Here is a 15,792-nt window from a genome sequence, read left to right on the forward strand (position 1 = left end):
CATCCTGCTCCAGACGCCATCTTGGCTCCACTGTGGCTGGTTTCTCCCGCAGTCGGATCAGCTGGGCGGTCCGTCAAACATCAACTGAGTTCTGTCCACTCTGGCGTGATATAAACTCGCACCTTTCATGTCTAAATAAAGTGTTAGTGACGAGTTTCGCCATGTGGATTACTCCAGAGGAAGTGTTACTGGCGAACGCGCTGTGGGTGAGCGAGCGCGCGAACCCTTATTTCATTCTGCAGAGACGCAAGGGACACGGCCGCGGAGGAGGAATCACGGGTAACGTTACGAGCGCTAAATTAACTCGCATTGCATAATAATTGGAAAATGCATGACATGTTACAAATGCAACTTTAAATATATATTATTACGAGTCTATTGCATGGTGCTTGGTAATCGTGGCAAGTGTAAAATGTTTTGGTCGCATCTTATTGTGACTGATGCGTCATGTGTTGATTATTTACATTTGGATTATATGAGGAAATCCGTAGAATGTGCATCAAAAATAACTCGTGCATCATTGAATATAGCGTGTTATAAATGTTTTATGGTATGTGTAGTTAGTTTTGGGTGGTTGATGGTGACTCATCTGTTATTATTTATGTGCTGCTTCTACAGGTTGTCACATCCGTGTTTTCTGTAATGTGTGTCATTATATTGTGTATCTGGATTAATGGTGTCATTCTGTCTTTGTTTACGCATGCAGATTATACAGATGTGTAATACTTGACTCCCACTTTGCTTGTAGTCTTTCAGATTAATCTCAATCATGAAAATTCACAGAACACTGTTATTAACTGTGATGCTCAAGTTATATACTAGTGAGAACATATTAAGAGACAAATTACATTTCATTTTTAGTTCCGTCGCACATGAACAGATTTTAGACCAAAGAAACCTCATCTTGGTCTCATTCTTGTTCTTATTTGTCTCCTCGTGACACAAAACAAAAAAACATGAGTTTTAAGTCAAGTCACTCACATGACAGTACAATGACTGAATTGACCTCTGACCTTATACATGTAATGACATCATTGCAGTGCAGTGTTGTGATGTGGGTGTGTTTTGGTCTGTGTTTCTTCTACCTGTGTGTCACGTTGCTTCTGTGAAGATTTTATTTGGTGTGTGATGTCACGCTTGTGTTTTTGTCACTCTGTTTGACGGAAGCGATTCGTGTTCATATCACTCATGAACAGATCATGTGACGGAGGAAGTAAAGACGTGAGCGTGTGACAGAGATGTTATGACAGAGTTATGTTCAATTCCTCTCTCTCTCAAAGACTTGCATTGTATTCATACCAGGCTAATTCTATTTTCTATCCCTTAACTCATAAACCAGTCCTCACACACAACCTGTTGATTTTATTAGATTTAAAGTAAAAACGCATCCGGCCAGGGAATGAGACTTTTGGTTGTAAGGACCACTAAACATTCTCACCAGTTGCAGATAACACGTTTAACTGAATTTGTATATAAGTATTTAACCGTCACACTTTCACCCATAGGCGTTGCATTTTTTTAAAAGACGTTTGTTTTTTTGTGTGTGTTTAATTCTCCTGGTTCTGTGTGTTTGTCAGGTTTGTTGGTGGGTACGCTGGATGTTGTGTTGGACTCCAGCGCTCGTGTCGCCCCGTACAGAATTCTGCATCAGACAGGAGAGTCTCAGATCTTCTGGAACATCGCTTGTGGTTTGTGTTTCTTTCTTACAGGGACCCGAAACCACCCGAACCACTTGAAAAGATGATATGCAGGAGTGCTGTGAATTGTAGGGTCATCCCAAAAAGGGAAAGAATCACTCTCACGTACCTTTCCTGGATCCGTTCCACATCTGTCAAAACTGATTCTTTCTAAAATAATAAAATCAGTCACTTAATCAATACAGGATTAGGGAACAGATTGTCATATTACGTCATGGTGGATGATATACAGGGGTCTGTGGAATATAGGAACCTTTGGTCTGGAGTTTCTGGAGACGAATTGATTTTTCAAGATGTGTTTAGTCCAAGTGTCAAGAAGATTATTGTGACTTAACTCATTACATTTTATTAACCTGCTTCTGTATTTGTGTGTGTCAGGTTCGTCTCGTAAGGAGATCACCAAACACTGGGAGTGGCTAGAGGCAAATCTGCTTCAAACTCTCTCCATCTTTGACAATGATGATGACATCACCACATTTGTCAAGGGTAAAATACAGGTGGGTCTTCGACATAAGTCTTCTAAACACACACAAACACATTTTTATGAATCTTTATACTGTGCTTTGCCCAATTTGTTTCATTAAATAAATTCATTATTTCTCAGACCACAGATTCATGTTAGCTTCATATCATTATATCACTACAGCATACTGAATACATGCCAACAACACTCCCGGCTCCCGTATTTTATATCTATCAAAAGTTATACAAAATATATCACTCATGCATTTGCATATCTGTGAATTGTAAGATGTACCATAGGCCTTGCAGTATGCATGCGTTTATACTGTAAGAAAACAACCAGTCAAACGTTTGGACACATGCTTCTTTCTATCCCAAGCTCGACACAATGTTTGACAGATTTCTAACAGAGAGTTTGGCCTTGTTTAATGTCTTCCCTGTAGGGCATCATCGCGGAGGAGAATAGAGGCCTCAGACCTCAGGACGACGAGGATCCTGGGAAATTTCGTGAAGCCGAGCTGAAGATGAGGAAGCTGTTTGGAATGCCGGAGGAAGAGAAGCTGGTGAATTATTATCCCTGCAGTTACTGGAAGGGCAGAGTCCCGCGACAGGGCTGGATCTACCTGTCCGTCAATCACCTGTGCTTCTACTCATTCCTGCTGGGAAAAGAGGGTGGGCTTTTACCTTTTGTTTGATTGACACGTTGACACACAAATCCTAAGAATTATTGAGTTACTCCCCGCTCTCTCGCTGTAGTTTCACTGGTGGTCCAGTGGACGGACATCACACAGTTAGACAAGAACGCCACGCTGGTTTTCCCGGAAAGCATCCGCGTCAGCACGCGGGACACCGAGCATTTTTTCTCCATGTTCCTCAACATCAACGAGACCTTCAAACTGATGGAGCAGCTGGCCAACATCGCCATGAGACAACTGTTAGACAACGAGAGCTTCGCTGCCGACCGCTCGCTCCCCAAACCCTGCAAGACCCTGAAGAACGTCTCCGCTCTCAAGAGGTCTGAAAAGATCAACTTTATGGAGTAGCTAACTCATGTGAAGAAAGATTTGATGTTGTAAGTTCTGGGTGTCGTGTGTTTCAGAGATTTGGATGCCCGGGCGAAGAACGAGCGCTACAGAGCATTGTTCAGACTCACGCCTGACGAGCGTTTGGACGGCCACACAGACTGCACGCTCTGGACTCCATTTGCCAAGATGCATGTCGTTGGACAGATGTTTGTTTCGAACAATTACATCTGCTTCGCCAGCCGCGAGGAAGACTTGTGTCAACTCATCATCCCGTTGAGAGAGGTAAACGCACACACACACACAGATAACCACACAACACAAGCGCTCTCACGCTCTTTCTCTGTAGGTGACTATAGTGGAGAAAGCCGACAGCAGCAGCGTGTTGCCGAGTCCTCTCTCCATCAGCACTAAAAACAAGATGACCTTCCTGTTCGCCAATCTTAAAGATCGAGATTTTCTGGTGCAGCGAATCTCAGATTTCCTTCAGCGGACGCCGGACAGACCCTGTGGACTAACCGCTCCATCTGTGAGTAATAGTGAAGTATTGCTTGTGATATGAGATATTCCTGATGTGTTTGATGATGCTGGCGGTGTGAAGTGACACATAGTTCACTAAGAAACATCGAGAGAATCGCTGGGATTACAATGCAGGTTTTGTAGAAACGATGCATGTGAACTCTTCCCGTTGGATCCTACATGTGTCTGGTATTAAAGGTGCAGGTCTCGTATTTGAAGCTTTGATAAAGTTTTTTCGGGTGTTTCTAGTTTCAAAAAAGGCTTTACATTTCACATATTTCGAGTCTATTCTTCACGGTTGACCATCTTCTCACGGAACGATCAGATTCTGTCGTGATTGGTTACCAATGATTCAAGATGTCCCACCCATACCATATCAGCGACTGTTGTGATTTGTCGGTCCCTCTCTCAGTGCACAAGCTTTGGCTTTTACCAATAAACAGTAAATGGCGTCATCTGTTACAAACACGCTGAGAAGTGAAACGGAGGTCTGATAGTGTATGTGCAAACGTCAATCTTTGTTAAAGAGCGCGTTTGTTCCTACTATAGCAAGGATTCCCTTGTTTTTCATACAATGGTGAGGGAAATGACTCCGGACGGATTGGTGTCAAACCGGTTATACTAACACTAATAACAGAATTCATAAAAGTGTTTTGGAGGGATACACACACACACAATTCAGTGTATTTCACAGAACAGCTTTCACAGCCGATGTTAAAGTAATGGAAGCTGTTATTCGACCGTCGGTTATCTTAGAATGTGTTTAGATGAATTCTTATTACCAGCTGTGTCAGTCAAGTGTTTACAATCTCTGATCCAAACACTCTTCTCTAAGGAAGGCATCGCCGCTTTTATGCATATTCCTTTGGCCGGAGGTCATCCAAAAACTCGGAATAGTGACATCATGTACCCAGGAAAGAAGAGGGCTGTAGTCCGATTCCAGCCGTTCTCTGTAGTTCTGTTAAAGACAATATCTCGCTTGGCATTGAACTTTTTCAAAGCTTTATAATTTTGCAAGTATTATTTATGCTCTAACAGCAACATTACACACTAACTAAAGATGGGATCACGGCACCTTTAATAATTGAAAGGATTTATTCCTGATCTGTATCCAGGAGAACCCCAGCCCAAGCACGCCTCCCTCTTTTCCGCCATCTCCATCGCTGGGAGCAGGGGAGATACCTCCCAACAAACACTTCAGCCCCGATGTGCTCACCGCCAAACATGGTCTCCTGAAGATCTACCAACAGGACGTCCCGGAGGAGCTGGGACCCAAAGCTGTGAGACACACCCCTCATTTTCATCAACCCTGAAATATAGCACACGTAAAACAGCGTATTATGAATACGCCAATCATTATAAATAGAGATAATGACCGGCGTGCTATACATTATCTCTGTGTGTGTAAATGAATACATAACTTCATCACTTATAACGTTTATCCGTCATTAAAACAATATTTGAGTTTATTTGATATAATAAAGGATAAAAAATATACATTAGCTGGACTATGACTACAATGGATAAAAGTCATCGATTTACTTTGGATGGATTGTGTTTGGATCTATTTTCGTTTTCATGATCCAGACGAGAGAGAAGATGAAGGAAGAATCATGGAACATCCACTTCTTTGAGTTTGGACGTGGAGTTTGCATGTACCGGACGTCTAAAACCCGAGAGCTGGTTCTGAACGGGATACCAGAGACGTTGAGAGGAGAACTCTGGCTGCTCTTCTCAGGTAATGAGTTCATCAGACGGCAGGAGGCGCTGTTTACACCGAGATCAAATAACTAAATGACTTAATCATCACACTGAAAAAGGAAAATCATGTCAAGCACATTGCATTGTGGGATTTTGGACAATGCGCTTGTGTTGTGTGCTGCATGTTTGATAAATGTTGATATATTTGTCACAGCCGTGCGGGTCTGTGTGTGAACACCGAGGTTCTGTTAACACACACGTGTGACATGTCTCATGCTGTCTAAGAGAAACATGTTGTCATCTGTGGAGATTTAATAAGTGTATTTCCGGCTCTCTCCAGGTGCACAAAACGAGATGGCCGCACACCCCGGTTACTATGGCAGTTTGGTTGAGCAGGCCATGGGCAAATGTACCCTAGCAACAGAGGAGATCGAGAGAGATCTTCATCGATCAATGCCCGAGCATCACGCGTTCCAGAACGAGATGGGCATCGCTGCCCTCAGACGAGTTTTGACCGCTTATGCGTACAGGAACCCGGGCATCGGGTACTGCCAGGTACACAAACGCATGCGTGAAAAGAAATGAACTATTTTCCGATGTGACCTGTTTTATGAGACCTGTGTTCTTACAGGAATAGCTCACCCAAAAACGAAGTCATGTGGTTAAAAATGTTTATGTGACTCTTTCGCCTGTGAAACACAAAATAAGATATTTTGAGAAATGTTTCGGTGGTTTTGTGTGCATGCAATGGAAGTCAATGGTGTTCAAAAATTGTGTTCTGCAGAAGAAAGTCATAAAGGTATAAATTGACATGAGGGTTACTAAATGTAGTCATTTTCTTTTTTTGGGTGAACTATCGCTTTAAGAGACTATCATAAGAGATCTAATGGGCCACATGGGCAAAATATTGTTTGTTTTCATAGAGCATGTTTTTGGCCTACATGTAAAAGTGTTGATGGTCTTTTTTGACATCATCTCACAGTAAACATCTGTTTGTGTGAATAGTTGTTGATGTAAGTCTGTGTTCTCTCTGCAGGCGATGAATATCGTCACGTCTGTGTTGTTGTTGTATTGTAATGAAGAGGAGGCGTTTTGGCTGCTTGTTGCTCTGTGTGAACGAATGCTGCCCGATTATTACAACACTAGAGTCGTAGGTTAGTCACAAGTACACAAATATATATAAACGCATGCTGAGAACTATAATCGGTCAGATCTCTCTCTTTTCCTCTCATTTTTGATCAATTTAAGGTACATGATTGTACAAAATTACAATTTTGCAAAAATACAATAATAGACAAAATACAATAGCAGAAAAATACAAAGATTTGCCAGTTTTGGCCCGAAACTCTGGAATAGTCTTCCATTGCATGTTAAAACTAATCTCCATTTTTGAAACCAGACTCAAAACACCTGTATTTTCTCTTGCTTTTAATGTTCCTTAGGCAAGGCAAGTTTGTCTATATAGCACATTTCGTACACAATGGTAACATAAAAATAATTAAACTAATCCAATAAAACAATCACAACATTAAAACAAGACATTTAAATGTATTTGAAGTGAATTAAAACAGTTTAGAATAGCATGATTATACATGAAATATAGTGCAGTCAGTCCGAACAAGGCACAGTGCTCATTCAGTACATGCACAGCTGACAAGATGATGAGTTTTAAATCTGCATTTCAATGTCGATCATGTTTTGGCACATCTGATCTCTTCTGGATGCTGATTCTAGCTACGGCAGCATAAAAGCTAATTCCCTTGTTTAGATTGAACCCTTGCTATATCTAACTGACTTGATCCTAATGATCAATGAGATATGCTCACTAGATGTAAACCTGTTTAGTGATTTATAAATGATTAACAGCTCTTTAAGATCAATCCTAGTTTTGGGATCTAAGGACTGGTTTAATATGCTCAGAAGCAGCAGCGTTCTGTACGAGCTGCATCTTACTCATGCTTGCTTCAATGATTATTCTTATCTTATTTTTGATGATGTTGCTGAATGTACAGGTGTACTCTTGTTTTATATCTCATTGTGCAGCACTTTGGTTCGCCTCTGTGGTTTTAAACGTGATTGAAAAATTTCGTAACAGGAAAAAATACAAGAACAGAATAAAAGAAAAAATACAAGAACAGAATAGAAAAAATAACAGGCAAAAATACAAACAACAATAACAGAAAAAACACAATAACATAAACTATACAAAAATAAAAGAACAGTAAATAATGACAGATATTTCTCTCTCTCTCAGGGGCGTTGGTGGATCAGGGCGTGTTCGAGGAGCTCACCCGTGAGGTGTTGCCGTTGTTGTACGAGCACATGCAGGACTTGGGCGTCATCTCCACCATCTCGCTTTCGTGGTTTCTCACTCTCTTTCTCTCCGTCATGCCGTTCGATAGCGCTGTGTTGCTGGTCGACTGTTTCTTTTACGAGGGCATTAAAGTCATTTTCCAGGTCAAAAAGAAGCCAATAGTGTAATTCTATTAAATGTCAGTGTGTCTGTCTGACGGTAGATGTGTCTCGTATGTAGGTGTCTTTAGCTGTTCTACACGCTAACATGGATCAGCTGCTGGCGTGCTCGGATGAGGGAGAAGCCATGACTATTTTGGGCAGGTGGGTGTGGCTTGAATTAAGGGGCGTGTCATAGAAGACTTTGCTGTTCTAGATACAGTTTGAACATTTTTAGTTAGAAATGTTTTATTTGAATGAAATTTGAAAGAGTTTTCTGCGTCTCTGTCCTGCAGATATCTGGATAATGTTGTGAATAAGCAGACTGTTTCTCCGCCCATTCCCCACCTTCACGCCCTGTTGACCAGTGGCAACACCCCTCCACCTGAGATTGACGTGTTTGAGCTCATTAAAGCGTCCTATGAGGTGAGAGGGCGGGGCTAACTGTTTTTGACCGGTTTATATACTTCTTGTTAATTTACTACTAATTTCCTTATTGCAGAAGTTTGGCAGTCTGCGTGCTGATGTCATCGAGCAGATGAGGTTCAAACAAAGGTTAAAGGTCATCCAGTCATTAGAAGATACAGCCAAGAGGAGCGTGGTAAGGGTTTTGTGTACGTGAACGAGTGCATTTCCAGAGTGTATTTTCGGACGTGTGATGTTGTGTGCGTTTGATGTTCAGGTGCGGGCCATCATGACAGAATCTGCCTTCACCATTGAGGAGCTGGAGGAGCTCTATGTTCTGTTTAAGGTGAGATGAAGCCCTTCTGAACATGAGTGGTATACGTGTTTGTGGTTTGAAAGCATCAGAACAACACGCTCGCTCAAGGCTTTAGAGCAGATTCATGCAATTCATTCAGACATCGATGTTTATTAACCAATGAGAAGTCCTCATTTTCTTTGTTTTAATGTTTTCTGTTCAGCAAAAGAAGAAAAATCAATCTAGAAAAACATTTGATTAAAATATGTTGAACATCCATATAGCCGCATTCCCTCTTCATTTCAAACTTGGAGAAAACCGATCTCATGCTCTCATTGGTTCTAGTCAATAAACTTAGGTTTGTGTCCGTCACAGGCCAAACACATCATGAGCTGTTATTGGGGAGCGAGCAGCACGGCGGCAGAGCGTCACGACCCCAGCCAGCCGTACCTTGAGCAGTACCGCATTGACTGCGGTCAGTTCGCTCAGCTCTTCTCTGCCCTCGCACCCTGGAGCTGCGGTCTTCACTCCAACACGCTTGCCAGCAGACTCTTCCGCTTGCTCGACCAAAACAAAGACTCCCTCATCAACTTCAAAGAGTTTGTCACCGGTCTCAGTGAGTAGATGCTCGCTTCACGCCGAGAGAATCAAAACTTTGTGATCTTAATGCAATATCGCTCGAGTAGGAGTGTGATAGTGCTCTATATCAGCATGGCTGTGATAATAGCGCAGGAGCCTTTCTGAAATAGAGTCTTTATGGAGTGTCTTTAAAACCCTTCGTTTTTGAAGGAAATGGGAACTACTGTCTTCCGTTACGAATTCCAGCTCGGCAGCATAAGGTTGAACAAACCTCTGTTACTAATTCCAAACCGTCACGTATTTAAAATGAGCACAGTGCTGCTTCAGTGTAGTTATGAGTGGGAAATAATGAGATAGGACTTGCATTGTGAATGAAAGCGAGAGACCGTAAGAAGACACTCGCAGAGAATGCGTTGTTCCCATTGCGATTGTTTCTAAATGTAAACATGCGCTTGTTCACAGTAACGCACGTCTCAAGACCCTCGTTTTTGAAAAGACACTGCCTAATGTGCATGTGTTACTTTCATTAGTCCGATTTAGCGCAGTGATGAAGCGATACATGCGGCGAAGTGTTTCCCTTTGTAAAATATCGCACGGCTCTCAGCCAATGGGATTCTAGAACCAGAAGGAGTGTTGTATAATAAATATTGTAAACGAATGCAGTGTAATAACTTCAAGTAGACATAATGTTTGTATTCTGTGATGTGTGTTTTGTGTTTCTCAGGTGGGATGTATCATGGAGATATGACTGAGAAACTCAAACTACTGTACAAAGTGCACCTGCCTCCTGGTGAGTTTACAGAAACTAATGGTGAACTTCAACAGTAAGACGGTCAAAGTGTGAAAATCCTTCAAATGTGTTTATAGCGGTGTGAAGCACAGAGGTGTGAGGAAATGTTTAAAGACGATTCTGTGTTGAGATGTGTTCAGATTTGAAGATGAGATGTGTTACTTTTGAGCTGTGTGTAAAGGGTGTGATGTATCAAGAATGTGTTTGTGGCATGTGCTACTAAAGAGTCTCTCTCTTCTTTCCTCTGCAGCGTTGTGCCCAGAGGAGGCGGAGTCAGCACTAGAGGCAACACAGTTTTTTACAGATGATGACACACCGCAAGGTACACGCATATTTTTTTTAAATATAATTTTAGCCAGTCTTATCACGTATTTTGCGCCATACTTCTGTTTCTACACGTTTCCCTCTCTGACAAACAATAATCACAGACTACTGTAACTGTTCAGAGTCGTTGTGTTAGATCTTGCATTATATTGACAGATCTGATCTTCAGGAACATGAACACAATCTATTACAATCAAATCAAAACTCTTTCCTTCATTTTCTTCTCTGAGTTGAACTCGTAATGCTCAATACTGATAGTTGGTTTCTCTTTGAGGCTTGTGTTCTGCCCTGCGTGTGTCTGTGGAGGGTACAGTGCAGGTTTTCAAAAAACCCTGAATATTAGGGCTGAATTATCATTTAATATAACCGAATCAAAATGTTAAACGAATATCTTGGTTTCATTTATATATTTAAGATAAAAAAACGACAACGGAAGTGCTTCTGGACTGTAAGTTTTAGGTTGATGCTTATAGAAGAAATAACACCGTATTGAACACCGTGCCACAACGCGGGTATCACATACCACGATATATTCTTTAATACCGCACAGCTGATTATTAACCATGATCTCTCAGCCTACTCGTGTCATGTCTTGTCCTTCTCCTGCTTTCTTCTCTCTTTACTTAAATTGTCCTCATTTCTTTCTTTACTTTTTATTATTCTGTCTCTTTCTCGATCACTCTAGATCCTCCCTTCCTGTCTCATCTGGACTTCCTGGCACAGGAAGTGATGTCAGGTTTGTGTCTATGATGTCATAGTAACCGGTCCTTCTTCGCTTTTTAAAGCACGTTCATTGGGCTTTAGAGCATCTGTATTGAGGGTCTCTGTACACTGTCCTCTCACTGACCCCCCCTCACTGCTGGTTTGGTATATTCAGCCTGTTAGGATGTGTGTTGGGGTGTTTACGAGCACACAACGATGTGCTTTTTAACTGTGTTTACAACACAGAGTCCCGTAAATGCACTTTATGTTCCAAAACCTACCTGACTTGATGTCTGCTCCCTGCATAGTCAGCTGTCTTCGAAGTCAACTACAGTGCAACACAAATATTGCATTGGATGGGTATATGAATTTTTTGTGTTGAAAAAAAAAACATAGCTAACATGATCAAATGCATAGTTAACAATTCTCTCATTTCGTAAAAAGTTTTGCTGAGCATGTCACGGTGCATTCTGGGATGGTCTTAGTAAAGGGCATGTGAAGTTGCTTTACATGTTGTCCATAAAGGGGTCTTAAAAGTATGGCATGATTATGTTGCTTTCGAAAAACACTAACTCAAACATAGCGTGGTGATGCTTAGAATGCTGTCCATGTAGGCAGCTCACTAGGTTTTGGAACAGAACTACAGTATGAGCTGCAGATCTATAGTCATCTTCATTATTAAAGGAATTGTTCACTTTCAACTTACATTTTCATGATCATTTACTCACCCCTGTTGTCATCCAAGATTCGAAAAGAAATGAAGGTTTTTGATGAAAACATTCCAGGATTATTCTCCATACAGTGGACTTCAATGGACTCCAAACGGTTGAAGAACAAAATGCCAGTTTCAGTGCAGCTTTAAACGATAACAGACGATGAATTAGGGTTTTATCTAGTGAAACGAACGGTCCAAAAAATAATGTATATGCTTTATAAACACAAATACTCACCTTGCATTGTTCTGCGAAGCGCGTTTACAACTTCACGTATTACGTAATTACGTTGAAAAGGTCACGCTTGACGTAGGCGGAATCCAGGATACGCACACGAAATGACCATTTTAAACAAAAAACTGACACAAAGACAGTTGAATATGTGTCATTGAACATTGAACATTGAAACTGACTCTTGCTTGCCGACGTCAAGCGTGACCTTTTTAATGTTATTACACGAAGTCGCTTCGCAGAACAGAGCAAGGTGAGCATTTGTCCTTATAAAGCATATACATTTTAAAATGGCCGCTCATTTCGCTAGATAATTATTTGTTGTCTGGTATTGTTTAAATACCTTCAAAAGCCCTTTGAAGCTGCACTGAAACTGTTATTTTGACCTTCAACCGTTTGGAGTCCATTGAAGTCCACTGTATGGAGAATAATCCTGGAATGTTTTCATCAAAAACCTTAATTTCCTTTCGACTAAAGAAAAAAATACATTAACATCTTGGATGACAACAGGGGTGAGTAAATTATCATGTTGAAAGTGAACAATTCCTTTATCAGGATACTGTTCTTTACAGTCATGTTGTAATCATGTTTGTGTTTATTCATCTGGATTAACACACTTTTAACAGGCGAGGAACTAAAAGTGGGAGGAGATGGAGCCAGCGGTGACACAGAGGAAAAGAAAGGTAGAAATACACAAACGGTTGGGCCAAAAATGAAAATGCATTCATCATCCTCATGTGGTTATAAACCTGGACTCTCTCTTCTGTGAAACACAAAAGAAGATATTTTGAGAAATGTCTCTGTGGTTTTGCGTTCATATGATGAAAGTCAATGAGGTTCAGTGTTGTTTGATTATCGAAATTCTTCAAAATATCTTCTTTAGTGTTGTGCTGATGAAAGAAAGTCATACAGGCATATCTTTGAATGCTCATGACTGTGTCTGATGTTTGTGGGTTTCAGAGGAGAAGCCAAAGGATTATAAATACTATCTGAGAATGTGGGCCAAAGAAAACGAGCCAAAGAAAGATAATATCAAAGATCTGCCTCGCATGAATCAGGTGATCGGACTTTATAAGGTGTTTGATGTGTGGGGGAGAATAAAAGGTTATACTTCGGCCCAAATCTGATTGAATATCGCAGATCGAGAATCGTGTCAATTGGAAAATTTGTGATGGACAGTAAGGCCCAAAAACATTTTTTTCAGATCTGGGTCACTGTCATATGTGTAATACAATTTCTTTATTTGAAGTAAACAGTCAGACTATTTTTTTAGTTTTTTGTACTGTGAACTTTTAGTAAGAAAAAAAAGGGTAAACCATGCACATTAACATTGTCTTGATTTAACTTTTGTCCAGTTTAAAAACATTTCTGTGCGTTCTTTTTAACAGGAGCAGTTTATTGAGATGTGTAAAACTCTGTACAACATGTTCAGCGAGGATCCGTCAGAGCAGGAGCTTTATCACGGCATCGCCACCGTGGCCAGTCTCCTGCTGCAGATCGGAGAAGTGGGGAAAAAATTCACCAACAACGGCGGCAAGAAAGCCGAATCTCACTCGCCCTGCGTGACGGACGCCCCGCAGCCGGACAGGGAAGACTCTTCCAGTGAGGTCTGCAAAGCCCTGGCAGAGGCGCAGCTGGAGACGCCCCCTCCCACGGCGAACGGCTCAGACGAAGACACCAAAGACGACACGTCTGTGTCATCTTACTCTGTGGTGAGCGCCGGTTCGCTGCAGTGCGAGGATATCGCAGAAGACACCGTTCTGATAGGCTGCATGGGAGGGGAGGGGGCGGATCGGAGGAAGGTCAGCGCGCCGGATGGCGATTGGTCGATTACGTTGGAGCAGGTTTTAGCATCATTCTTGACCGAAACGTCGCTGGTTGACTACTTCGAGAAAAAGCACGACATTCAGAGCAAAATGATGGCGTGCAAGTCGCTGAGAGCGGTGGAGAGACAGACCAGCACGTCGAGCGACCTCGATTTCTCTCTGTCTGCGCATTGACACGCGCACACACACACGCATGCATCAAACACGCATGAACAACACAAACATCGGTGTATGTATGTCGTGACCAACGCATCGGGAGTTTGATACTTCTAGTGTCTCATAGTCTCAATTAATGTGCTTTCTGTTTCTCTGAGGTGTCTTGGCTTTGATGGTTTTCATATTTGAACGCCATCAGCTCGCAGGAAGTAAGGATTATGGGATGTGGCTTGTTTGGTACCTTCATGGTTTACTGTATATGAAATCTATATTATCTACAGAAAGAACGTATGTTAATCCGCTTTTAGTCGTACTATAAAGATGGATGAAAGAACCGTCACACTAATGGTTTGATTTGCACACTCGTCTCGAGAGATTATCTCACTCTGAAGTGTATGTCACTAATGCTTTCTTGCACGCGAGATGTATATTTAGTGTACTTGGCCGAAAGAAAGTGTCCTTGATGTGAATATGAAGCATTCACTTTTAATACTCGTTCCTCTGATCATTCTGCACACCTCAAAGCCCATGTAACGTAATAACGCATTGGCCCGTCGCTTAAAAACTAAAACGCTTTATTGTTTGTAAATAGCTTATTGCCTTAAGCTAAAAACACACTGATAGGCACTGATGTGCCGTCAAACATGTAGCTATTTTATTCAACTTTAAAATGTCCTTTACTACATTAGTCAATGCTGATTTCTGCTTGTTTTCTCGCCAGTGTCGGGCATCGTCAAACCTCATGAAACTATTCCTGTGTGAATTGTTGCATTAAATACAAAAATCTGTTTGTCCTACATGTGTAAATTGTTGCTTTGATCACTAATATATGCGTCATTGAACGGCATTGTTTTTTTATGTAATGCAACAATTTATGATTTTACCAAATGATCACAGAGAAATTCTTCGAGCTTGTTTTGGGAAGGATTGTCGGTGTATTTTGCAAAGTTACAAACTATATTTAGATAGAAAGAAGAATCATAACCTTAAAGACTTAAGTGGGGATCACATGACTGAAACACACTTCCGCATCTTCTCAATTTGTTAATAGTTAGGCATTATAAAATATATTAGATAACATCAAATCTTATGCAATGATCTATTTGGTTTTCTTTCAGACGTGTTTTGCGTTGCTTCGTTTATCCCTTCACATAATCTTTTTTCTATTCTCTATATGTCGTTTTTAATTGTTGTTTTTTGTACTTGTATAAGCTTTAACTCGGTTCTCTTCTGAAGAGATTCTGTAAGGCCTCAGTATTCATTTTCAGATGTGAAAAACAAACATGGCCAAAATGTTGTCGATAAAAGCGTGTAAATGAGGGCGAAGTTTTAAATAAGTGATGCAGAATTATAATTGCGTCACGTGTTTTTAAACGGCCGCTCACGCAAACACTGGCTAAGTTATACAAATATTTTTTGTTTGGTATGGAGCGAATATAATCCACCGAAGCGTGCTTTTATTTTGTCGTACCATGAATTTGAAGGTGAAGGAGCTTTGCTGAACCTTTGCCTCGTGACCTCTGTCCGACTGTGAAAACAACTGCTTGAATTCTGATTCATTCACAGACTAACACTGTTTCTCATTTCCTGCATCTCACAAAATAAATGAATCTGTATTTTCTCACTGTGGAGAGTTTGTGTCTCATACAGTGACCTGCATTAGATATAATCTGCTGTCCACCCGTTTAAAGGTTGTTTTAAAGCGTATTGTTATGAAGCAGTATTGTGTAATATTCTGTAATAAAAGAAAAGTTCTGGAAAAATGTGTATTATTGCCTAATAACTTTGTCCGAGCATGTGCATTGATGCTCGAGGACGTCAGAAGCTGTTCTTCAATCGTGTGTATCTGTAGTAAAGCAATAGTAGAATTGTTGATGTTAAAACGCCCCGGCGTGGAAAAGGTTTTTAAATAAAAGGAT

General features: G+C 41.0%; 1 protein-coding gene across 2 annotated transcripts; it reads left to right on the forward strand.

The window, feature by feature from the left end:
• The first annotated feature begins 54 nt into the window (after positions 1 to 54).
• Positions 55 to 15,631, forward strand: tbc1d9b (TBC1 domain family member 9b). 2 transcript variants are annotated; one of them, XM_079479861.1, is made up of 23 exons: positions 55 to 279; positions 1,578 to 1,688; positions 2,076 to 2,194; positions 2,603 to 2,831; positions 2,916 to 3,174; positions 3,259 to 3,466; positions 3,531 to 3,710; positions 4,816 to 4,980; positions 5,288 to 5,438; positions 5,742 to 5,956; positions 6,438 to 6,555; positions 7,656 to 7,858; positions 7,935 to 8,017; positions 8,149 to 8,278; positions 8,355 to 8,453; positions 8,535 to 8,603; positions 8,928 to 9,168; positions 9,856 to 9,921; positions 10,172 to 10,243; positions 10,931 to 10,981; positions 12,518 to 12,574; positions 12,852 to 12,949; positions 13,280 to 15,631. In XM_079479861.1, the coding sequence occupies exons 1-23, from the start codon at positions 162 to 164 to the stop codon at positions 13,889 to 13,891; spliced, it is 3,654 nt and encodes a 1,217-aa protein (XP_079335987.1). In that variant the 5' UTR covers positions 55 to 161; the 3' UTR covers positions 13,892 to 15,631. The 2 variants fall into 2 exon arrangements, with proteins under 2 accessions (XP_079335987.1, XP_079335988.1); XM_079479862.1 differs by lacking the exon at positions 10,931 to 10,981.
• Positions 15,632 to 15,792: the final 161 nt, after the last annotated feature.

The sequence above is a fragment of the Barbatula barbatula genome, assembly GCF_947034865.1.
Source record: "Barbatula barbatula genome assembly, chromosome: 18".
Taxonomy (NCBI): Eukaryota; Metazoa; Chordata; class Actinopteri; order Cypriniformes; family Nemacheilidae; genus Barbatula; species Barbatula barbatula.